The 25,860-nt window shown below is 34.3% G+C and overlaps 1 protein-coding gene across 1 annotated transcript in view; it reads left to right on the top strand.

Annotated features, from left to right (window-relative positions):
• man1b1a (mannosidase, alpha, class 1B, member 1a) overlaps positions 1–25,860 on the top strand; it is a 33,202-nt gene that overhangs the window by 3,926 nt on the left and 3,416 nt on the right. The window contains exons 2-12 of the mRNA XM_056446961.1: positions 1,853–1,980; positions 4,772–4,880; positions 5,873–6,054; positions 7,684–7,820; positions 10,785–10,894; positions 12,944–13,135; positions 14,751–14,899; positions 15,085–15,273; positions 17,808–17,998; positions 21,125–21,245; positions 23,071–23,265. Coding sequence (XP_056302936.1) covers positions 1,879–1,980; positions 4,772–4,880; positions 5,873–6,054; positions 7,684–7,820; positions 10,785–10,894; positions 12,944–13,135; positions 14,751–14,899; positions 15,085–15,273; positions 17,808–17,998; positions 21,125–21,245; positions 23,071–23,265 — 1,677 coding nt within the window. The 5' untranslated portion in view covers positions 1,853–1,878. The remainder of the gene's footprint in view (positions 1–1,852; positions 1,981–4,771; positions 4,881–5,872; positions 6,055–7,683; positions 7,821–10,784; positions 10,895–12,943; positions 13,136–14,750; positions 14,900–15,084; positions 15,274–17,807; positions 17,999–21,124; positions 21,246–23,070; positions 23,266–25,860) is intronic.

The following is a 25,860-nucleotide window of genomic DNA, read 5'->3' on the forward strand; positions in this document are numbered from 1 at the left end:
CTGAAACGCCCTTCTTCCTCTGACTGGTCAACCAAATCTGAGCTCGTGACATCACCCTCAAATTTATAGTCCTATGTATGTGTGTATGTATGTGTCTGTATATATATATATATATATATATATATATATATATATATATATATATATATATATATATATATATATATATATATATATATATATATATATATATATATATATATATATATATATATATAATTAAAATAGGAGGAAAAAAAATACCCCAGGGCCCAATGTGTTATTATTCTGGTCCTGCTAACAACTTAAAAAAAACTAAACAATAAAAAAACACTAAGTAAATAATAATTATTATTACTTTAAGCCTATTATTATTATTATTATTATTATTATTATTATTATTATTATTATTATTTAGGCCTACAGTAGCTCTGAAACAATCATGCAAACCAGGTGCTGCTCGTACAGTAAATGGTTATCTTTGCTCAGCATCAGGTGCACAGCAGCCAGAAGTTTGGCTGCGAGCCATGACCTTATAATGACAAATGACAAATGTGACAAATGTGTATTAATGACAAATGTGTATTAATGACAAATGTGTATTAATACTGCTAATTTGCATTTTTATGAATGTAGGCCTGCTAACTGATTAAATGATAGAAAATGTAAACTTAATATATATATTTTTTTGAGCAAATGAAAAACAGACGTTTTCTAAGTTTTCCTTTTTTTGTTTGAAAATGGATATGGAATGGACAGAAGATACCCTGAATGTCCCTGTGCAGGCATTCGAAATTATGATTGGCTCACAAAAAGAATCTTATAGAGCCAAGCTAGAGTTCGACATTGTAGATAAAAGCTTTTTTTATTTTTTGTTTTTCAAATAAAAAGTCTTAAAATGTAAACAACTTATAAAAAAAATCATATAATGTAAATAGATAGAACCTTATAATTCTAAGGTGACGAATTGGTAAAAAGGGTCTTACTTCCATTTTTATGTATAGCAGGCAAAAGTTTATGTATAAGCTATATACTGTATAAACAAGTAGTATATTTATAGTATTGAGTAAAAAGCTTGTGAAAATTATTTATTAATTATTACTAGTTTGTTTTTTTTTTTTGTTTTTTTTACCATTCTGAAGTAAGTTTCAAGCTGAATATACTACATACTAAACATTGATTTCCGAGCAGATTGTTGTCCTTTTCTGTAAATGATTCAACAGGTTCACAAATCATTCTGAATTAATCAATAAAGCCACCCAAAAACTGTGTTGATCAACAGGAAAGGTTGTGGAAATGGTTAAGGAGTGTGGGAAGTTCCTGTTGCTCATGTTCACCTTCACACTTAAATTACACCCTCAAAGAGATGATTTTTCTTGTAATTTGCATTTGGGAATCTGTATTCAACCCTGTCCCGTATAAACCGCAGCATATCTATGTGTGTGTGTGTGTGTGTGTGTGTGTGTGTGTGTTGTCTTGGCAGTCCAGTGTCTTTAAATCTAGCCTATCCAATAATCTCCGGTTAGTATGATAGAAACCAGATGGACTTAGGCTAATGTTCCTAATCCCCTCTTACATGGCTCCCATGGCCCTGAGACAAGGAGATGAACGGCCCTGTCCCATGGTCAGATGGATGCCAGTCTGCCTCCTATTGCCTTCGTTTACTCCAGATTTAATCCAGCGGTAATTAATCTTGGGAACAGATCTGCATTTTACACCTTGATTCTCCTGCGGGACCTGCAGAGATCCGCGTCACTGGAGCAACAGACCTTCATGTGCTCAGCTCACCTTACAATTAGTGATTTGTGGGAAAAAGCACTCTATCGGTGTCATTGTTGACTTTTTTACTCTCTTATTCTCATATTTGACACAGAGTCTTTGAGCGGTGGTCTGGTAGAGATGTATTCACCACAGAAGAAGGATTTTGTGTCTTTGACAGTTAGAGAACAACACAACCGCGGCTACACCAACGGCAAACACCGAAGACAGTCCTGCTGGAGGGTCAGTCCCAGTATTTTGTCTTTGTATTTAATAAAGCGCAGTATTTTTATAACGTTCGTTAAAATGCTACAGGAAAGACTTGCTTTGCATTTGTGAGATTATTCAGGGTCTTCTATAAGTAGTTTCTTATTTTTTAATAAGATTTATTTTAGTATTTGATGGTAGAATTATAAGGAGAATAATGCAATGTAGTTTTCCCTGTTTTAAAATTCTAATTGGTTACAGTTTAATGGAAGTTACTTTTATTATTTTTATTATTTACATAAAATTTCATTTATTTTCATAAAGCATCTTGCACTTTAAAAAAAATATTGGTGCCTAATTGTTTTAGTTGAATCAACTTACATTTTCCAGCCATCTCAACTTACATCAGTCAAACATTAAATTCAACTTTATCTAACAGAAAATAGTCTAAAACCAAAAATGGTCTATTATTTGTATAAAATCAGTTAAAGTGACATAAACATTTTTTGTTGCCAGGCCTTTTTGTAAATTTTTTTATACGGTGTGGGATTTCAGCAAAACAAAAGTGGTTGGTGCATTAAAATTTTTCGAACACACATTCATGCTATATAAACTGTCCGGCCACTTTATTAGGTACGCCTCACTAGTACCAGGTTGGATCCTCTTTTGCCGTCAGAACTGCCTTAATCCTTCGTAGCATAGATTCAACAAGGTACTGGAAATATTCCTCAGAGATTTTGCTCCATATTGACTTGATAGTATCATGCAGTTGCTGCAGATTTGTCGGCTGCACATCCATGATTCGAATCTCACGTTCCACCACATCCCAAAGGTGCTCTATTGGATTAAGCTTTGGTGACTGTGGAGGCCATTTGACTACTGTGAACTCATTGTCATGTTCAAGAAACCAGTCTGAGGTGATTTGTGCTTTATGACGTGGCATGTTATCCTGCTGAAAGTAGCCATAAGAAGATGGGTACACTGTGGTCATAAAGGGATGGACATGGTCAGCAACAATACTCAGGTAGGCTGTGGCGTTGACACGATGCTCAATTAGTACTAATGGGCCCAAAGTGTGCCAAGAAAATATCCCGCACACCATTACAGTACCACCACCAGCCTGAACCGTTGATACAAGGCAGGATGAATCCGTGCTTTCGTGTTGTTGACGCCAAATTCTGACCCTACCATCCGAATGTCGCAGCAGAAATCTAGACTCATCAGACCAGGCAATGGTTTTTCAATGTTCTATTGTCCTGTTCTTACCTGACAAGAGCGACACCCGGTGTGTTCTTCTGCTGCTGAAGCCCATCCGCCACAAGGTTCGATGTGTTTTGCTTTCAGAGATGCTCTTCTGCATACTTCAATTGTAACGAGTGGTTATTTGAGTTACAGTTGCCTTTCTATCAACTCGAACCAGTCAGGCCATTTTCCTCTGACATCAACAAGGCATTTGCGCACACAGAACTGCCGCTCACTGGATATTTTCTCTTTTTCAGACCACTCTCTGTAAACCCTAGAGATGGTCGTGCGTGAAAATCTAAGTTGATCAGCAGTTTCTGAAATGCTCAGATCAGCCCGTCTGGCACCAACAACTATGCCATGCTCAAAGTCACTTAAATCACCTTTCTTCCCTATTCTGATGCTCTGTTTGATCTACAGCAGATTGTCTTTACCATGTCCACATGCCTAAATGCATTGATCTGCTGCCATGTGATTGGCTGATTAGACATTTGCGTTAACAAGCAGTTGGACAGGTGTACCTAATAAAGTGGCCGGTGAATGCATATAATCAATATACACATTGCACACACTAATATTTTGTAAATGCACATTCTGATTAGTTGATTAACAGCACTATTCCAAAACAACATTTTGTCCATTTTACTCTACATGAGACTTATTGATGGATGTTTTTTTTTTATTTTGCAAGAAAACATTTCATTTTATTATGAAAACGTGTCGAACGCTGTATTTCAAACTTATAGTTAATAGTACAAATATTTTCTCCTTACAGTGACACTTAGTCTTTATTTTGTTTTGCTGCTCAGCTATTATTTTTCAGTCCTAAACTGTAATGTTCAAAGGCTAATGGCTTGTACTTAGTTTGTGTAAATGAGCTGCATTTTGCTGTCTGAGAGATGTCTTGACATCTGTTTAATATTCTGAGAAGAACATGTTTGTGCTGAAGGACTGCATTCAGTTTGAGTCACACCAGATATATCAAAACCTATTCCGTTTTTTTACTTTAATCTGCTAATTTGTATGTGCTTCATTATCTCCAGAAAGCAAGCAGCACTCCCTGCTTAACCAGAAATAGACATGTTTAGATTAAAATAACCTTTTTCATTTCAAAATGTAGTTCATGCAATAATTTAAAGACTAACTATTAAGTAGAACAGTATGCTATTATTTCTTCATTGGCATGTCTTCCATAGCAGAAGACTTGGTGTGTAAAATAAAAGTTATATGCACGTTAATAAGTCTAAAATGCCAACAAACTTTTCTAATTTTGATAGAAAAATCCAAGATGTAGGAAAGTCATGAAGGTTTTAACGACGTGGGTGAGGAAATTAATGAATTTTTAAGTCCCTTTAATGTCTTCCATTATCAGAGATGATTGTTGACTGAACTATAAAAAGGTCTGAACCGAGAGGAACCTTCTTACAGATATGATTTATGTGTGATAGATAAATGGTATTTTTCTTTGTCCCATTTAGCTCTGTTATTGTAGGGACTATATTTGGCATCGACATCAAGCCATCAAATGCAAAATTGCTGCACTTTCCTCTGATTGTGTGTGAGTTGTTTGCGTTTGTTTTGGCAGAAATGGAAGCAGCTTTCTCGACTGCAGCGCAGCCTCATTCTCTTCCTGCTGGCCTTCCTCTTTATATGTGGGATTCTGTCCTATTCCAGTCTCACGGAGCAGTGGAGAGGTACTTCATACACCCACTTTCATGACATTTCATAGGGCTTGAAAGGTCATGATGTAATGATGTAAACATCATGCTGTTCGCTGTTTAAGGTGGGACTTTTTCTGTGTTTAAGTGCAATAATCGGGTCTCTGGTCACTTAATCGGGTCTTACTGGTTACGCGCAACTGGCAGATCTCCGTCAACGGCTGCAGATGTACAAATCTACATTTGTTGACAGACAGTTTGGACTACTTATCAGAATTGTCAGCCCGACAAATTTTAATTGGATGACCATTTTTTCGTTTTTGCCTCTCGGTCTATCTATCTATCTATCTATCTATCTATCTATCTATCCATCCATCCATCCATCCATCCATCCATCCATCCATCCATCCATCCATCCATCCATCCATCCATCCATCCATCCATCCATCCATCCATCCATCCATCCATCCATCCATCCATCCATCCATCCATCCATCCATCCATCCATCCATCCATCCATCCATCCATCCATCCATCCATCCATCCATCCATCCATCCATCCATCCATCCATCCATCCATCCATCCATCCATCCATCCATCCATCCATCCATCCATCCATCCATCCATCCATCCATCCACCTATCTACCTACCTACATGCATGCATACATATGATTTTCAACCAGCACAACAAAAAAAATTTCTGAAGACAATCCCCTACTGCATCTTTAATCAACTTTACTCAACATCAGCTAAAGTAAACATGTAAAGACTCTGCCTTCTTGTGGAAAGCAGCTGCTAATTTGCATTTAAAGAGATACACACTAAAATAGATTTTTTTTGCTTACACTTAAATAGGGTAAATTTAACAAACTCCTAATTAATTATTTGTGTTTAATTTGGAACTGAAATTACAGACGTATTCTGGCCGCACCAGAGACTTACTTTACGTCTTATTAAAAAGTGAAATTATATGTTCCATAATAAACACTCACATGAGAAACATGTTTCTGTCTGTTTGTTTTCCAGGTATCTCTGATCGGTCATTGAAGGAGGATTGGGATGAAGTGGATAATCGAGGTCTCAGGCCCATTCCTCCTGGCCTCATCCCAAAGCTGTCTGCAGGAGTTGGTATTCAGGACGTCCCATCAGATGTTATACCAGAGGTTCAGAGACCCAGCATTCCATTACTTCCTAAGCCTCCATCTATGGTTAGTGGGAATAATTCTCTCTCTCTCTCTCTCTCTCTCTCTCTCTCTCTCTCTCTCTCTCTCTCTCTCTCTCTCTCTCTCTCTCTCTCTCTCTCTCTCTCTCTCTCTCTCTCTCTCTCTCTCTCTCTCTCTCTCTCTCTCTCTCTCTCTCTCTCTCTCTCTCTCTCTCTCTCTCTCCTCTCTCTCTCTCTCTCTCTCTCTCTCTCTCTCTATATATATATATATATATATATATATATATATATATATATATATATATATATATATATATTACTTCACTTATTTAAGTTATTGTAACTTATTTAAATATTGTAAGATTAACAATGGTTGATCTTGTCTCCCATTTACAAGGGTTATTACATTACAGGACTGGTTTGGACTGTAAACCTCTACATACAATCTTTTTAAGTAAATAAATGTTAGTTGTTAATAATAATTTTTGCTGTTAAATAAAAAAATATATACAATAATAATGATTGTTTATTGTTTAATACTATTAATAAAAAAAGAATTAAGGTATAGGTGACATGGTGGCTCAGTGGGAAGCACTGTCGCCTCACAGCAAGAAGGTCACTGGTTCGAGTCCCGACTGGGTCAGGTGGCATTTCTGTGTGGAATTTGCATGTTCTTCCCGTGTCTGCAAGGGTTTCCTCCAGGTGCTCCGGTTTTCCTCTCAGTCCAAAGACATGCACTATTTGTGAATTGGGTAAACTAAATTGTCTGTAGTGTATGTGAGTGAGTAAGTATGTATGGATGTTTCCCAGTGATGGGTTGCAGCTGGAATGACATTCACTGTGTAAAACGTATGCTGGATAAGTTGGCGGTTCATTCTAATGTGGTGACCCATGATGAATAACTAAGCCGAAGGAAAATGAATGGATGAATGAATTAATTAAAATATAGTAGTAAATATTTAAAAAGATGCAAAAATGTGAGCATTTCTAAATTCATACTAAAATCATTTTAAATATATTTTATTGTTGTTATTAATATGTCATTAATCATATAATGTGAAAAGAGTACAAGCTTAAGTATCTATAAATTCAAGATAAAAGTGCTAAAATAAATTAATTGTTTAAAATATTATTAATACATTTGAAAAATATTATTTTCTAAATGCATAATAAAGCATAGTAAATTAATAATTATGTAATGGTAAAACATAATGTATTCCTATTATGAATAAATAGAATATTTAATAATGTATTTAAAAATGCAGTCAAAATGTAATGCAATCTAACTTTCTAAATTTAAACAAAAAATGCTATTGCTTCTAAATTTAAATTAAAAATACTGAATACATGCATAATATTTTAATGTTATTATATTTTAATAATACAGGGTGATTCAAAAAGAATACCACAACTTTGAAAATCTGTATTTAATCAAAGAAACATGATGAAACCTTGGTTAATTGATCAATATGAAGAGTAATTAAAAGTTTTGTTCAGTAGAAAACAAGTTTATTCCAGACACTTGAGTGATATCAACCCGAAAGTTGTGGTATTCTTCTTTGAATCACCCTGTATATGATTAAACCCTGATATTTTCAGATATTACATTAATTCACCTTCTTATGAGATACTGTATGCTTCATCTACTTATTCTGTTGTGTGTTATAAATCTCAGAGAAAACCTCCTAGCAAGCGTGGTCCTCCAGCGCTACAGAAGCGAATGAACGTGTCCGACTGGCAGCTGAAAGATGGAGAAGAAGGCTTGATCAAGACAGATGAAGATGGAGCAAAAGAAGCAATAACAGTCATTAGGTTTGGACTTATTACATGAGACTTTTTAATAAGGATGATAGGTGAACGATTAGACCTTGATTTTTGTTGGCTTAGTATTTAACCTTTTCAATAAGTATAGGTATTAAAACTCAGACGGTAGTTAGGAGTTTTATTGCCACTTATTTGTGATTAGTCTCACTCATACAGTATACCTGGAGCTATGAGGCACGTTATCTTCTTCATTTTAATAAATACATTTTCAGGTTGTTGCTTATCAGTTTTATCTCGCACTGTATTTGGGAAAAAAATTATGATTTATTATTTTTTAGAATTATGCTTTAATTAAAGGAAGATGAATGTGTGGAAAATTAATTTCAGCATTCAAGTTAGATTTTTTATTTTTATTTTTCAGGAAAAATAACCTTTTATTAATTAAACAGAATAAACTGATTAAATGTGACAATAACTAAACATTTGATGTTATACAAGATTTCTATTTCAAACAAATGCTATTATAATAATAATAACAACAAAATTATTTAATATTAATTAATTAATGTCACAAAATAAATGTGTGTGGGTATGTGTGTGTGTCTTTGGCATGCATGTGTACGTACTCTGCCGGTCAAAAGTTTGGGGTCAGTGCGTGTGTGTGTGTGTGTGTGTGTGTGTGTGTGTGTGTGTGTGTGTGTGTGTGTGTGTGTGTGTGTGTGTGTGTGTGTGTACACTGCTGGTCAAAAGTTTGGGGTCAGTACAGTTTTTACATGTTTTAAAGTAAGCTTAGCCTGCTCACCAAGGCTGCATTTATTTAATCAAAAATACAGTAAAAATTGTGAAATCTTATTGCACTACAAAATAACGGTTCAAAAGTAGTTTATAATTTAATTTAATAATTTATTCCAGTGATTTTAAAGATGAATTTTCAGGTTCATTACTCTTCAGAGTCACATGATCCTTCATAAATCACTCCACTATTAATTTATTATTATTATTATTATTATTATTATTATTATTATTATTATTATTATCATTATTATTATTATTATTATTATTATTATTATTATTATTATTATTATTATTATTATTATTATTAATAATAATATAATAATATTATTGTTATTATTATTATTATTAATAATATTATTGTTATTATTATTATTATTATTATTAATAATAATAATAATAATAATAATAATAATAATAATAATAATATAATTAATAATAATAATATAATTAATAATATTAATAATAATAAAAGCAATAATGTCTGCAGTAATAATTTAATTTGAAGCTACATACAAAAAGAAAGCAGTTATTTAAAACTTTAATAGATATTTAACAATTATACATTTTTTTTTACATTTAATAAATGGTGCCTTGATGATAAACAGAATAATTTTCTTTAAAAAAACATGACCCCAAACTTTTGACTGATTTAAATGCTTAAAACCTTTTTAAACACAATTATGATTATAAGTGATGATATTGATATCGAGTTATACCAATATATTAGCCGATATCGAGTACCGATTCCTTGTCATGGTTATTGGCCGGTACAGAGTACCGATGCTTCAAGCTTTATATAAATGTAACATTGCATAAAGCACAATTTCCCTCTAAGTATGATACTTGGAGATCTCTTCTTTCCTAAGGGAATAAATGAAGGATGTTGCATATAATCCCTTAAACACATCTCTTATAAACATTTAGTGTGGACACGTCATGGTCAGAAGCAGCTTTACAGAAAATTATAGATGAAACAGATAAAAACATTGGTAAGAAAAATGACTAACAATGCAATTTGGAAACTTGATGGAAACATAATTCAATGCGTCTCAATGAAGAAAAGGTTTGGAGTGCATATTTGACATATAAGAAGTTATAATGCGTCTTCCTCTGCTTGTAAACCTGTAAATGATTGGTTCATGGAATCTACCAGATTAGTGAGTACCTGTTGAGTCATAAAATGTTCGGGCGATGCCAATCGATTGGAGCATCTCTAATATCTATATCTTAGCAGTCCAAAATGTTTGAACTTTTTTTTAAATAAAAAAATTTATAAATTGAAAATTATATATTCTTTAGTATATTAACAATTTTATCTTTCTTTTTAGCTGACATAATCATAGAATAAAGACATTAATTATTAATTTATTACATATTATACATGTTGCCAGTTTTTGAAGAATATTTACAGGTATTTTGCAAACAATAAAAGTACATTTACATGGCACAAATCGTCTAAAATTGGAAAATAATATAAAAAATAAAGTTTTGTTTCAAAATTGAATTGTTGTCAAATAAATCTATGTTCACACAAATCTTTGAAAACAACTAAACATGCTTAATTTTATATATATATATATATATATATATATATATATATATATATATATATATATATATATATATATATATATATACACATTATTTAAATATAAGGCCTGTTGTTGGTGATGTCATTTTGTAAAGAATCCAATATATGGATCTTTAGTCCATATTTGTTGTTTTGGTTGTCAAGTACTCACACATGCCTATAGACTGAACATGTAATACCCGCCTGCATGACATCACCATTTTCATGGTGCATTTTCAGACCCTCTAAAATGCTGTTTAAATAACCAAAACCCATCAAAAATCTCTGAAGAATCATGCTAAACATATAGAAATTTCCCTTTTTTCCCCTTTAAGAACAAAAAAAGAGGATGAGTAAACAGTAAAAGAACAGTTTTTTTTGTTTGTTTTTTGAAAGAGTAGAGAACTCTCTGAGAGGAGCTGCAGATGGACACTCATGTGCAGTGATTGCGTGCTCTGGAAGAGTTTATTAGCAGCTGAACTGGAAAGGCAGGAGTTATGATGAGTCTTCATTTCCTCCAGCTGTGTCCTGTAGCAGGACTCATGGGTAATTGCGGTTGTGGGAGGAATCAGGGCTGTAACTGGTGTTAATGCTAGATCAAAAAAAGTCTGTCACGACTGATGCCGGTGATGTTTCTGGACTTCTAGTTGGCGCGGGGCGATGATTGAGGCGGAGCAGGGCACTGAGCTTCAGTCCACCGTTCGAGGAAAAGATGCAACTGTGGTTGATGCTGAGGAAGCTGCTGACTTAAAAACAGGTACTGATATTCATCCCATAAATGGAGTTATTATTGGTGTTTGTTTTTTGTGTCAGTGATTTGCTTGATGATGGTTTATGATCCAGATATTTGTTTATTTATATGCAAACTTACTTATTTTGATAGTTTTCCAAAAAATTTTCGATAAATATATATATTTTTGCATTTACATTTAGTCATTCAGCAGACGCTTTTGTCTAAAGTGACTTACAATTGAGGAGGCATTCAGCAATTCATCTAGGAGAGGCAATACACACATGTTTGTGGTCGTGTTTGTGCTCAGAGCATTAAGTACTTTAGTCTTCTTTTTTTATTTTAAAGAGGAAAGAGTGTTTCTACAGGTGGTTTGTCTACCCCACTCACCTGAGTAAAGCACACTTCATGAATACACTTTTTTTAAGAGATTTTGAATGTGAGTGTAAGAAAGTGTCTGGTGCAAATGTGCAAAACTGGTGCATGTGTCATTTTATTATTACTTTCAAATTATTATTATTATTATTATTATTATTATTATTATTATTATTATTATTATTATTATTATTATCATAAAATAATTATTATTTACAATAATAATAGTTATCTATTTTATCTGGTGATTCTGCCAATAGGATCATATTCATGTTTCTGGTGAGTTTTTTTTTTTTTTTAAGTTAACCAAAAAACCACACATAATATAAATGTAACTGATGCACAGTTATACTGAACGAAGCCCATGTGCACTACCTGACAGAAGTATTGTTGCCAATTCAAGTTTTAGGAACGACAAATAATAACTTGACTTCTAGTTGATCATTTGGCATCAGAAGTGGCTTATATGAAAGTCAAAGGCCTCTAGATTACGCTTATTTTACCAAAATAAATATGATCATGTCTTGATTTTTAATTATTTAATTAGGACAGTCAGGTCTGACTTTGCTGAGACAAAAGTCTTGTCACTTAACAGAAATAATGTACAGTATAGAATATAAAGTCATGGTGCAGTGGAAAAATAATTAATATTGTGTATGACTCCCATGAGCTTGGACGACTGCATCCATACATCTCTGCAATGACTCAAATAACTGATTAATAGTCATCAGGAGTGGCAAAGAAAGCATTCTTGCAGGACCACCAAAGTTCATCAAGATTTTTTGGATTCATCTTCAATGCCTCCTCCTTCATCTTAGCCCAGACATGCTTAATAATGTTCATGTCTGGTGACTGGGCTGGCCAATCCTGGAGCACCTTGACCTTTGCTTTCAGGAACTTTGTTGTGGAGGCTGAAGTATGAGAAGAAGGCTATCCTGCTGAAGAATTTGCCCTCTCCTATGGTTTGTAATGTAATGGGCAGCACAAATGTCTTGATACCTCAGGCTTTTGATGTTGCCATCCACTCTACAGATTTCTCGCATGCCCCCATACTGAATGTAACCCCAAACCATGATTTTTCTTTCACCAAACTTGACTGATTTCTATGAGAATCTTGTGTCCGTGCGGTTTCCAATGGGTCTTCTGCAGTATTCGTGATGATTGGGATGCAGTACAATAGATGATTCATCAGAAAAATCTACCTTTTGCGAGTTATTATTTGTTGCTCTTACAACTAGGATTGACGACAAGACTTTTGTCAGGTAGTGTATAGTACGTTCAGTATAGATTTAACTTTAAATAGAGATTTTCACTGATTTTATTAACCGAAACCTGACTAATATGTGTTTTCAGGCTTTATGAAGCTTGAGCTATAATACAAACTGACCAAACCAAAAGTCTTGTTTGTACCTGTACAGTTGTTTTATCACTAAATCTTGGAATCATAGAAGTATGAAATGAACAAAAGTCAATGTTGTTTATAAATAAGTTAATATTTAATGTTTTTCCCTATAATGCCAGTACAGTATTTGTTTTCAGTCTTCAGCTTTTTCTACCTTGTATTTACACACTTTATACTATAAAATTATTGCAGTGTACTTTGAATGCAACTTCGGATTCCAGAACAGAGAGTGACTGAATTGAAACAAAAATGGTCTAATCGTAAAGTGTTTATTTGTGATATTTTTGTTCTTTTCTCAGGGACGGTGAAACCGGTGGATCGTGTGGAAGCGGTGCAGGAGGCCTTCAGGCATGCATGGAAAGGTTATAAGGCTTTTGCGTGGGGTCATGATGAGCTGAAGCCATTATCTAAGACTCATGGAGAGTGGTTTGGTCTGGGCCTTACGCTCATAGACGCACTGGACACCATGTGGATCCTGGGTCTAAAAGACGGTGAGGCTTAAGCACAATATATACTAATGCATCAAGTGATCACCATAGTCCACGATGCATCCCCTGCATGTTTTCCTAAAATCATTTTTAGCATTTATACTTTTGGGTTCTGTCTGTGTTGTTCTGCAGTAACACTTCCAAAATGCTAGTAGGAACGTCAGCAGGATTTTTATTTTCTAAATCTTCTTTACACGAGATTTGAGTTTACTCCAGAAATGCGTGAAATTCTACTATAATAGTTTTAATAGTTATGATGGCAATAATTTTGGGTTGAAAGAGACTGCAACTGCTGAATGTTCAAAAAAGTTAATCATAAAATAAATAAAAAGCAAATTGAGCCATCCTGAGCTCCTCCGTGGGACTTGATACTTGTTAAAGTCCCTTTAAAATTAAAATACATTTTTTGGATGCTAGTATCAGTCTCAAAGATATCTATAAGCTAGCGTGCGCCAAAACAGTGAAAATGTGCATTAAGAAGATATAAACAACATACAAAACTTGCAGTTTGTCACTTTCACCTAAATGGATCTTTTTTTTTTTTTTTTTTGACGTCACCTCATACTTCAGTTTCACATCAAATCTTCTTACCAATCAAATGCTCTTATTGTCTGAAATGTCCCGTCCTCTTCAAGACGCTTGTCATTTGATTAACCTGAGCTCAACCACTCCGACTGGCAGAGTTGTGATTAAAAACAACAATATTGGCTGTATTTGAAAAAAGGGGAGGAGCTACACTGTCCTGTCTTCATGTTTCAGTTGAGATTACGTCAGACATCCAATAAAAATATGCACATTTCAAAGCACTTCGTGGGACTACGGACCTTGCTCTGCTCTAATGGCTTTTGGCCTCGCCCACACTCATCACAGCTATACCAAGCCGACCAATCACAGATCTTATTCTCCACATTGTCACAATGTGTAATTACATTTTTGAGAGGTGCGTGTTTGGGCATGGCAAAGTGTATGTGGCTTCATGCATTAGATGCAGAAGCATTAAGTTGGCCTTTAGAGCGTGTTGAGACTACACTTTTTTTATTGTTCCTCAATACTGGAAACTGACCAGTTTCATGCTCCTGTTTACATCTAATCATGCTCATGTTGATTAGATGTAAACAGGTATTTTAACTTACAATAAAATTCCACAGTATTACTGTTTTTACTGTAATTTTGATTAAATCAATACAGAGAATTAGACACTGCTTTACGTAACATTAAATGGGACCTATTAAAATTCCTTCTTTTAGGGTTTGATCCAACATGTTTCATTTTGGTGCTTGTTGATTTACATTCAAATGAGAGTTTTCAGAAGTGGGCGTAGCTACAAACACCTATGTATCAACATCCTATCAATTGATCCTATCAATCAAGACTCTCTCTGCAATACATACGTTTGAGCCTTAAAATGTTACTAAACCCAAACTTATATACTGTAGTTTTATTCGACTAGTGTACTGTATATCCACTGCTGAACAAATTAACCTAGTGAGTGTGTCAACTTTGGTATTAGAGTATATTTCCTAAAATACCACAGAGCCAATAGTGCTCATATTTAGGGAAATCCATTTGAATAAAAAAAAGAAAGGAAAACCTATTTCCTATTCTCTATTCTTATCAGAGTTCGCGGAGGCCAGGAAGTGGGTGGAGACAGAATTATCCTTCTCCAAGAATGTGGATGTCAATCTTTTTGAGAGCACCATCCGCATTTTGGGAGGTCTCTTAAGCACATACCACCTGAGCGGCGACACTCTCTTCCTGGATAAAGCTGTAAGCACTTCATACTTTAGTATTTGTAATCATCTCAATAATCCTTTATTTTTGAGATATTATATTTTATCCTAGTAAATGGAAAGTATTACTTTAAAGGTTTGCAGTTTTATCTTACTCGACTTAATCTTAGCTGTATCACTGAGCTACAGATGAGTTTATAACTTGTGTTTCTGTTCTTGCAGAAAGACATTGGACTCAGATTAATGCCTGCCTTCAAAACTCCATCTAAAATCCCCTACTCTGACGTAAATATTGGTAAAGGAACGGCTCATCCTCCACGCTGGACCACAGACAGCACAGTCGCAGAGGTGACCAGCATTCAGCTGGAGTTCAGAGAGCTCAGCCGGCTCACACAGGACCCGCAGTACCAGGTACTATATTTTTTGAATATTAGAATTTTTTTATGTTTATTTATTTATTCGTTGTAGTTTTTTTTATTAAAGTAAGATTTTAAAATATGTAATTAAAATGGAGTCTTCAATATATGTATTATATAAATGTAATGCAATGCATTATATTTATAATATAATATTTACTTATTTGTATTTACAATCTTTAAATTAAAGCCTGTTATGAAGAAAAAAAAGTTTAACTATTTCTCCCTATTCAGGATTTAACTATTCATTTAACATCATGTATTATCAAGTGACAGTATATTTATATCAACATTATTATCTCATACAATCTAACTCAAATGACATTAGCTAGGCTGTTTTAATCCTTTATTAAATCATGGTACTTGTATCATGCTATTTTGTGCACTGGAGACGTATGTTTTATGTACTGTGTATAAGAAAGAGAAAAATAGAATAGCTATTTTTTTTTTATCTAAACTCACTAATAAAAAAAATATGGGAACCGAGTCTTACTCTGTTCTGTTAAATCCTGCTATATTAAAGGTGCTCCATGTAAGTTTTTGACTCCTCTAAAGAATAAAAATACCATACTATGTTTGCAGATATTTAAGAAACATGCCAAGTAAACATTCTTGTTTATCTGAAAAACAATGCTAAAGTCAGTTATTCTGCTTTGAAAATGTGCTTTCTGTGAACAGCTGTCTTTGTTTTTGTCCCTTTTGTCCCCAATGCCAGTTTATCCAATTATATTTCAGCACCCCGGGTTGCCTTGGTGGAAAACAGCGTATTTGATTCATTCATGAGACGCAGATTCAGAGTTCCACATGAGGTTATTAATTAGCAAATAATATAAATATTACAAACGTAAACATTAGATGAGCAGGCTACATTGTAACCTTGTGTCCTAACAACACGCTTCGTGATGAGATTTTCAGTGATAAGCAATTTGGCTGTTTGCACCAGACACAACATGACAGAATTTTAAATACAGCCATTCATAAGCGCAGAATAGTGCACTTACTGCACGCCAACGAAATGGTAAGGTTTATAAGCTAATTAAAACATATTTAACCACTTTACCATTATCAAATGTACATGCTGAATCACTGATATGTATTGGCTTGCACTAAGTCACAGTTCTAAAGTTCATTTCCAAACATTTTATTTTATTTTCAAGATCTGAGGGAAACTCTGCTGCTGCTTTCAGTAGTATGGCAATAAATGTAATGTAAAATGGCATTCAAACTCGCATTATTAGCATTTAACACTGAATAAAGCACCTGAGGTGATCATTGTTAGTTTATCCTATTCAGCTGCAAGAAATAGAAGTAGTTTCTAAAATATACATTTCAGGTGTTGGTTAGAACAATGCTCCTTTTAATATATAAAATATTTCTTCTATCGCGTGTCATTTCTTTTATTATGACCACGGTTTAAATCAGCCTAGAGCCTCGATAGTCAGGTACACTCCTGTTCATGTCGTCAATCTGGCAACCTGAACTTACGTGTGTTTTGAACCAGGAGTGCAATACCTAGTTCAACCACTTGGTGTCAAACTTGCATACTGCACCTTTAAATAGAACTATTTATTTATAGATCTATTATTCTCTATTTCTATTATTAGAAAACTATATTTTTACTTTATTATTGTCTATTTATATCATTCTATTATTCTCTATTCTACTTTTTCTCCCTATTCAGATTTTTTCCCCATACTTCATAACTGAATAAGTGCAAAATATAAACTTGCAATTAAGATTTAAATAAGTTTGTCACTCAGTTGCAAGTTTCGTATTAAGAATAAAAGTCTAAATCTGGGAAGAAAAGTCCCGATTACAAGATGTAAAGTTGCAGTTGCTTTTCTTAATTATTAATTTCTGTCTTTCATACACTGTAAAACCCAAAAAGTTAAGGTAACTCAAACCATTTGAGGAACCCGATTGCAATAAACCATTTAAGTTCAAAAACTAATCCTAATGAGTACTGTGAACCTAATCCATTTGAGTAAACGAAGCAATTTGAGCACAGTAAAATCCAATAAGGCAAGAGAACTCAAACCAACTGAGTACTGTAAAACCCAATAGGTTATGGCAACTTTGAGGAAACCGATTGCTACAAACTATTTGAGTTAAAAAAAACTAATCTATATGAGTTCTGTGAGCTTACTCCATTTAAGTTGAAGTAATGAAGTATTTAATTAACTCATTACCTTCAACACTGAGTTTAAAACTCTTTTCAAATGAGTAGAATTAACTTTCAGTAAATTTTGAGTTAACTACACTCATTTCGTTTGATAAAGTTGACTGTTGGTTTTTACAGTGTAGGTTTGTCTCTTTTATTGTATTTTATTTCATGACCTGACAGTTTGTCTTCAACAGTTCGAAGAGAAATCTGAACTGTAAAATATAATCTTGCAATTGTGATGAAAAGAAAAGTCACACATTTGATTTATTTATCTTAAATTCCTTGCTGGAAACAAGCCTCCATAGCTTTGTCCGTCTTATTTTATTTTATGTCATAGCATTGCTCATTTCTCCATCTGTTCCTAGAATGCAGTGGAAGAGGTGACCAAACAGGTCCATAGATTGGAGGGGAAGCGTGATGGACTGGTACCAATGTTCATCAACACAAACAGTGGCAAATTCACACGGCGAGGGGCCTTTACCCTGGGGGCCCGAGCAGACAGTTATTATGAGTACCTGCTCAAACAGTGGCTTCAGGGCGGCAAGAAGGAAACTGAGTGAGTGACACTAACAGCAGACACAAATGCAGCTTGGGCTGGCGGTTCATAAATTCAGTGCTTACACCGGGTGTCAACAGCCCCTTTTAGCTAATGGTCTCAAGAGAACTGGCCATGCTCACTGAGCCTAATGCACTGAGGTTATGCTTCTGGTCACAGATGGGGTGGGATGATTGATTCACATTGTCCGTCAGTGATAAAGTGAATTGCACTGGGAATAGAGGGAATACAATGCTAAATTTAATTGTTACATAAGGATTGTGCTTTAAAAAAATCTATGGACATGCTACTTAGCCTTGACGGTGATAAAAGTACATGGCACTTTTGCTGCACTTGAAAACCTGAAGGCGACTTCAACGCAATCAGTATTAGATTATTTTATTACTATGATGTCTTAGTTATTTCTTGGTAGAATTGGTTTCAAGAGCTTTTCAATTATGTTTGAGTTTGAAGTGCAGATGCTTGTGTTTGAATGTCAGCTTCAGCACTCTAGCACTTTAAAACCTGCTGCTGTGAACTAGAAAGCACACTGCAGTGAAAATCCATTGAGTAAAGGTGAAGTGTATAATTTGTGTGTGTGACTAGGATTCCTAAACAATTGCAATAATAATGCTTATTTTAAAAGGCACTCTGCCATTGGATTGTAACTGATAACCCCGCCCCAAATTCACTCTATTGGTTGAGCCAGTGATTCTAAATTTAACAAATATTTTTATATTGATTTATTCATGACGAGCCTAAATCAGCTGGCTCCAGGACAAAAACTTACTCACCAAAAAGTGTTTGTTTTAATTTAGTTCTTGAACACAATATATATTTTTGACCCACACTACTAATTCCAGCATTAAGGGTCCACTATTAGAAAATACCTCATAATCCGTTCATCATCTGCTGTAAGTATAAAATTGAAAAACAGAAATAATAATATATTAAAATATTAAATTAGTGATAAATATTGGTGCTCTATTACTATCTGATTCTTATCTGCTTATGCCTATTTTTGTCAGACCAATAAGGAAATAATAGATTTGTTCATTGTTTGTTTGCATTCAGGCTCAGTATTTGTAATCAGAAATTATCATCTAATAAAATTCAGTTTTCAGCTTTCAAATTGAAATTTGAAAGCATAGTTGATGTATTAATTTTAGCACTGATTTTTATGTGTGGTTTATTTTTAGATATTAATAAAATCATTTCAACTTTTGTATTTATCAGCTAATATAAATCAGTTACCGACTTTTAAATTTAAATTCAGTTCAATTCAAGTTTATTTGTACAGTGCTTTTAACAATAATTATTGTGCCAAAGCAGCTTCACAAAAGGTGCACTTTATTTAAAGAGTTACTGGTTATATATTTATGAACAATTTCAATATCTGTGTATCCCAAGTTGATATATTGATTTTGGGATTGACTTTTGAATGTATGTGGTTTATTTTTATTTGAAAATAAAACCATTTTGGTTCTTTATCAATTAATATAAAACAGTTATCGACTTCTAGATATAGAGATATCGGTTATCGGTATTAGCGAACATTTTTAATATCTGTCTATCCCTAGTTGATATTGAATTTGTGATTGACTTTTATATGTATGTGGTTTATTTTTAGATATAAGTAATATAATTTCAACTTTTGTATTTATCAGCTATTATAAATCAGTTATCAACTTCCAAATATAAAGAGTTATCGGTTATATATTTATGAACAATTTCAATATCTGTGCATCTGTAGTTCATATGTTGATTTTGGGATTTACTTTTATGTGTGGTTTATTTTTAGTTAAAAAACAAAGTCATTTTGTTTATTTATCAGCTAATATAAATCAGTTATTGACTCCTAGATACAGAGATATCAGATATCGGTATTAACACAATTTTTATATCTGTACATCCCTAGTTTATATCGATTATGGGATTGACTTTTAAATATATGTGGTTTATTTTTAGATATATAAAAATATAATTTCAACTTTTGTATTTTTCAGCTAATATAAATCAGATATTGACTTCTAGATATAGATATATTAGTTATCGGTATTGATAAAAAATTGGAATATCTGTGCATCCATAGTTGATATTGATTTTAGGATTGACTGTTTTTATATGTGTGCTTTATCTTTAGATATACATAAATTTATATCAAGTTTTGTATTTAACAGCTGATAAAATTGCATTAATCAACTGATATAAATCAGTTATTGACTTCTAGATATAGAGATATCAGTTATCGGTATTGATGAAAAATTTTAATGTCTGTGCATCACTAGTTGATATTGATTTTAAGATTGACTTTTATATATGTGTGGTTTATTTTTAGATATAAAAAAACTTTAAAAACAAAAATAGTTATTGGCTTGTCAATGTTAGCACATAACTCATCCCAGACATGAACGATGTCTCAAGTGGTATGGATATTTGGAGGAGATCTGCTCCTGAACATTTTGTCTGACGGACATGAAAAATTCTCACAACACCTCATCTTGAAGACAGCTGTCAGGGGCACGTTTTTGAAGATGTCCACCATTAGGAACCGCGCCAAGGTGTCTTCACTCCTGCTGAAATTCCACATCAGCCGTTTTCAGCAGTTGACAGGAAGTTCTTCAGCCGTCCTATTCTCTCTCCGTCTCTGTTGAGCTTTGACGGGTCATTGTCATTCACATCAGTGCCTCTGCTCACACCTGAGTCTCGTTACGCTCCTGCTGTGTTGACATCACATACACTTGCTCCTCGCTGATAGTATTTTTCATTGGCTTCGCGTTTGAATAATTCAATAAAAAGCTCACTGGGGCTCAGTAGACGTGGACTGTTAATGAGTTTTGATAAACGGCTCTGGTCTAGAATATCAAATTCACACCTGACCAAGTCGGTGATGGATACGCCAGTCAACGACGGGTAAGGTGGTCCATTTAAATGACCTTTGTATGCTGGTATCACACTTAGACCTCAATAGGGTTGAATCCCGGCCCTCGCTTTATATACATTTGATCTGATACATCACAGAGATGTAAAAGAGGGTCATCTCGAAGTTGATCTGAATGTACAATCAAAATGCAGTAGCTTATTTTTACCTCTAGAGGGCGAAGTTATTTGCTTCACATTTACATTGATGTATGTGTGTGATTTCAGGCTGCTGGAGGACTATGTTCAGGCTATAGAAGGTGTCAAGAAGAATCTTTTAAAACAGACTTCTACTAGTAAACTGACCTTTGTTGGAGAGCTTTCCAATGGTCGTCTGAATCCCAAAATGGTGAGAGTCATGTTTATACTAGCTGTCTTTTTTTGTCATTTACTCACTATCCACTTATTCCAAATCTTGTTTCTTTCTGTTACATTGCCATTGATGTCCATAGAAAGAGAAAAATACTATGGCTACTGGTTTTCAACACCAGTGGATAACAGTTTCTGCTTTTGTGTTTAACAAAAAATCTAAACTTAAAATGTTTTGAAATCAGTTAAAGGTTAGTAAATGGTGAGTAAATTTTAATGTGTGACCATGGACCACAAAACCAGTCAAAATGCTTTTTTTTTTAATGATTTTATTTGTTATTTTTTTTAACTGAGATTTTTACAACATCTGAAAGCTGAATACATAATCTGTCCACTGATTTGTCTGAGATACAACTATTTAAAAATCTGAAATCTGAGGGTTCAAAAAAAGATCTGAACATTGAGAAAATTGCCTTTTAAATTGTCCAATTAAGTTCTTAGTGATGCATATTACTCATCATATTTACAAAATATCTTACAAATCTTAATGTATTAATATCCTAATGCTTTTTGGCATACAGTAAAAATCTTTTCATAAATTTTTGAGCCATACAATGTCTTAAAATATAACCTTGCAAAAAGAAGACTTTTGGGTTCGAGGGTCACATTATGAATTGTTCACCATAAAATAATTCTGTATGATTTTTTTTTTTTTTTATTTTTTGTAGATAATTGCTGTGTTTACTCAAAATGGTTTTTGTTTGTCACTTTTAAACCAAATAACTTTTCCATAATATCCTATTATGATTTTACTGTGCGAGCGGTATGGTGGCTCAGTGGTTAGCACTGTTTCCTCACAGCAAGAAGGTTGCTGGTTTGAGTTCCGGCTGAATTAGTTGGCATTTCTGTGTGGAGTTTGCATGTTCTCCACGCCTCATTCACACTATGAGTGACTCGCAGTGGCAAAGAGACAAGTGACCGTTCATATAAATGGAGAGTGAGCGACTTCCGACGACCTCCGTCTATGCAAGCGACATCGATCATTGGGGACCAGGTGGGCATGTCAAGTGACGCAACAAAGTTGAGAATCCTTTAACTTTATGCAAATGAAGAGTTACTTTCTTGAGCGACAGCCACTAGGAGCACCAGTAGAGGTCACATGATCCTCTCTCAACTCCTGCATAGGCCGATTGTATTCTACGTGATCTGACCTCTGTTTGCAGCACATCGCCACCCAGAACGACAGGCAGCTACAAAATCGGTAGTGTGAATGAGGCTTAAAACATATCCTGCAATAGTTGGTGGTTCATTCTACTGTGGTGACCCTTCGGGACTAAGCCGAAGAAAAGTGAATGAATGATTTTATTGTCAAATTTATTAATGCACAACATGCCGAAACAATCCAAAAAAAAGCACAAAATCACACCTAACAAAGTGTACTGTCACCTTTAAACCAAATAACTTCCTTTCCCATAATGACTTCTCTTTTCTGGTGATGTGTTTACTGACAGGAGGGCAGGACAACCTCAAAGTCTTTTGTTCCTGAACTTAATCTCCTTTTTGAACAAATTGAGTTAATGATTCAGTGATACATTCATAAGAACAATCAGTTCATTTCTAAATGAATAAGCTGTTTTGAATAAATCATTTGAATCAGTGATTCAGTGAATCAGCCACCAACTGGTGATTTTATTTTCAAGCTTATTTATCCATGACAGGCCTAAACAATCCAAAAAAAACAGCACAAAAACACACCTAACAAAGTAAAGATACCTCTTTTTGTCAATATTGCACACCCCTAATCAAACATGACACAGCAGGCTTTGTAGGTTTACTCTCACTGACAATTTTTTTCTCTCATCCAGGATCATTTGGTATGTTTTCTTCCTGGAACACTGGCTCTCGGTGCCCACAACGGTCTGCCAGCAGATCACATGGAACTGGCCATTCAGCTGATAGAGACGTGCCATCAGATGTATGTGCAGATGGAGACAGGCCTGAGTCCAGAGATCGCTCACTTTAACCTACAAAACCACAACGGACGAGACATCGACGTGAAGGTACATTAACCTGTGCGGTCACCACTTGTTTTTAACGATAAGTTCCTTGGGCATTTGAAGCCAAGGCCTTAAACTGCTGATTCAGACTTGGGAACAGAGCCATGTTTTTTTTTTACTCTAGACTGTAATAAACTCTACAAATAGTGCAGCGACTGTGTTCGGATTGCCCATTTCAGGAATTTAAGTTTAGCTTTTCCAATATTTGTTCCTGAAACAGAAATACAATATGACTACGCTTGCCTCTAGCTTCCTTGCTAGTTTCCATCCACCTATTTTTATGCACATTTTAAAATATATCAGAAAAAATGTCTTAACTCTTGTGTACTGTTTAAATTTACTACCTTTTCATTATGTTTGTGGCTATTTTTGCCCCATTGACTTTCATTATAATGACATTTGTTGATTGCAAAACCATGACAGAATATAATTATGCATTCTTGATTGTGGTTTTCCTGGTTGGGAAGAGGTAAAATGTGTCATTTGTTCTGTTGAACATCAGATTGGCAGCATTAACCGTTCAAAACAAGTTTCTGGCTTTTATATGGAGTAAAACAGCAGATTATAGTGTGTATGCATTTACTATGTTCTAAGAGCTGAGCTGCTTATTTCGATTTTCTTAGACCTATCAAGATAAGTGTGCAAAGGTCTCTCTCACACACACACACACACACACACACACACACACACACACACACACGCACACACTACACTTCGTATAGAAAGCAGAAACTAAGCTTTTTTGCACTGCAGCTAATGAAATACAGTAAAAATTACTAATTGTACCCCTTCCCATCAGGGAAAACCAGCTACAATCAAGAATGCATGATTATGGTGTCATGGCTTTGCAATCAAAAAATGTCATTATAATGGAAGTCAATGGGGCAAAAACTGCCATGAACATAACGAAAGGGTAGTAAATTTACCCAGAAAGTGTACTGTTGAATTTTTGAAAATCTTTAAAGCATTTTTCCAAAATATGTGTCAAAATAAGATCACTAAAAACCATTCCATTTGCTGAAGCACAGAGTATGTTGTGGGGAAATTAAGACTCAAAAACATGCCCAACAGCGTACAAGGGCTGAAACGCTAAGAAAAAATCTTGAAAGTGCACATTTAAAAAATGTATGCTTACAAATAGAGTAGGGACAACGTTTTATCCCGTAAGTAAAAATGTGCATAAACTACAAAGCCACAGCCATATCACCACCGCCGTCTTTCGGATAAGACATTAAACCAAGGTCCTGACTCTCTATTATCATTATAAATCCCATGGCACTTCTCTTAAAGAGTATGGTGTAACCCCGGTGTCCTGGCCAATTTCCCTTCATTGGCCCTTACCGATCATGGCTTCCCAATCATCCCCATCCACCGAATTGGCTCTATTACTGTCTCTCTCCATCCAAGTGAATGCTGCACACTGGTGGTGGTATGGAGAGACCCTCCTCCATGATTGTGAAACATTTTTGGGTGTCTGGCCATTAGGGCTGTGCAATTAATTTAAATTTAAATTTCGATTTTGGCTTCTAACGATTATGAAAAAACATTAATCGAGATAAAACGATTATTGCATCATATACCGCCCCTTTTCAGTTGTACACATTTGTTGCACTGCAAAGCTCAGTTTCATGTGACAATTACTAAAAGCATGTACTGAAATGTAACGTTTGCAGCACGGGATGCGCATCATTCATTAATGTACATTCGAATCATTCATGTTTTTAAAAGCAAGAAAGAGATCGCATGCTGTTGTGTGTATGTACTCAGCCTCAGAGAAGAGCAGAGCACACACATCTAAAGTCATCTTAACGTGAGTGCTTTAATGGACAAATACATGCATATTTGTGTCAACGCGGTGTTTAGTGATTATTCATATGCACCCATTTGTGTAATAAACATACCAGTCGAGAATTAAAAGACATGTGAAAGTGAAACCATTAATCAGAACCGTACTGCTCTTAAAGTGACAGCGTGCAATATTCCTGCTGCAGACTGTTTTTATCATTATTAATCAAACAACAAAAGGACAGAATCACTCACTGCTTTTGACTGAAGGACTTTTGCAGCTATAATTGAAGTGTTTTTTTTCTATTGTATTTATTTCCCTTTCCTTATTTACATGGAGGACAATAACTCTGTATATACAGTTGAAGTTAGAATTATTTGCCCTCCCGAATTTTTGGCAACCCTTTCCCCATAGTCTTAATAACTCATTTCTAATAACTGATTTCTTTTATCTTGCCATGGTGACAGTACGTAATATTTTACTAGATAATTTTTAAGATACTAGTATTCAGCTTAAAGTGCAATTCAAAGGCTTAAGATAATTAGGCAAGTCATTGTATAACAGTGGTTTCTTCTGCAGACAATGAAAAAATATATTGCTTAAGGGGGCTATTAATATTGAGCTTAAAATAGTTAAAAAATATATTTAAACCTGCTTTTATTCTTGCCAAAATAAAACAAAAAGATTTTCTCCAAAAGAAAAAAAATATTATAGGAAATACTGTGAAAAATACCTCTGGTAAACATCTTTTGGGAATTTTTTTTTTTTTTAATTCACAGGAGGGCGAATAATTTTGACTTCAACTGATAATC

This window comes from Danio aesculapii, chromosome 21 (assembly GCF_903798145.1).
Source record: "Danio aesculapii chromosome 21, fDanAes4.1, whole genome shotgun sequence".
In the NCBI taxonomy this organism is placed as follows: Eukaryota; Metazoa; Chordata; class Actinopteri; order Cypriniformes; family Danionidae; genus Danio; species Danio aesculapii.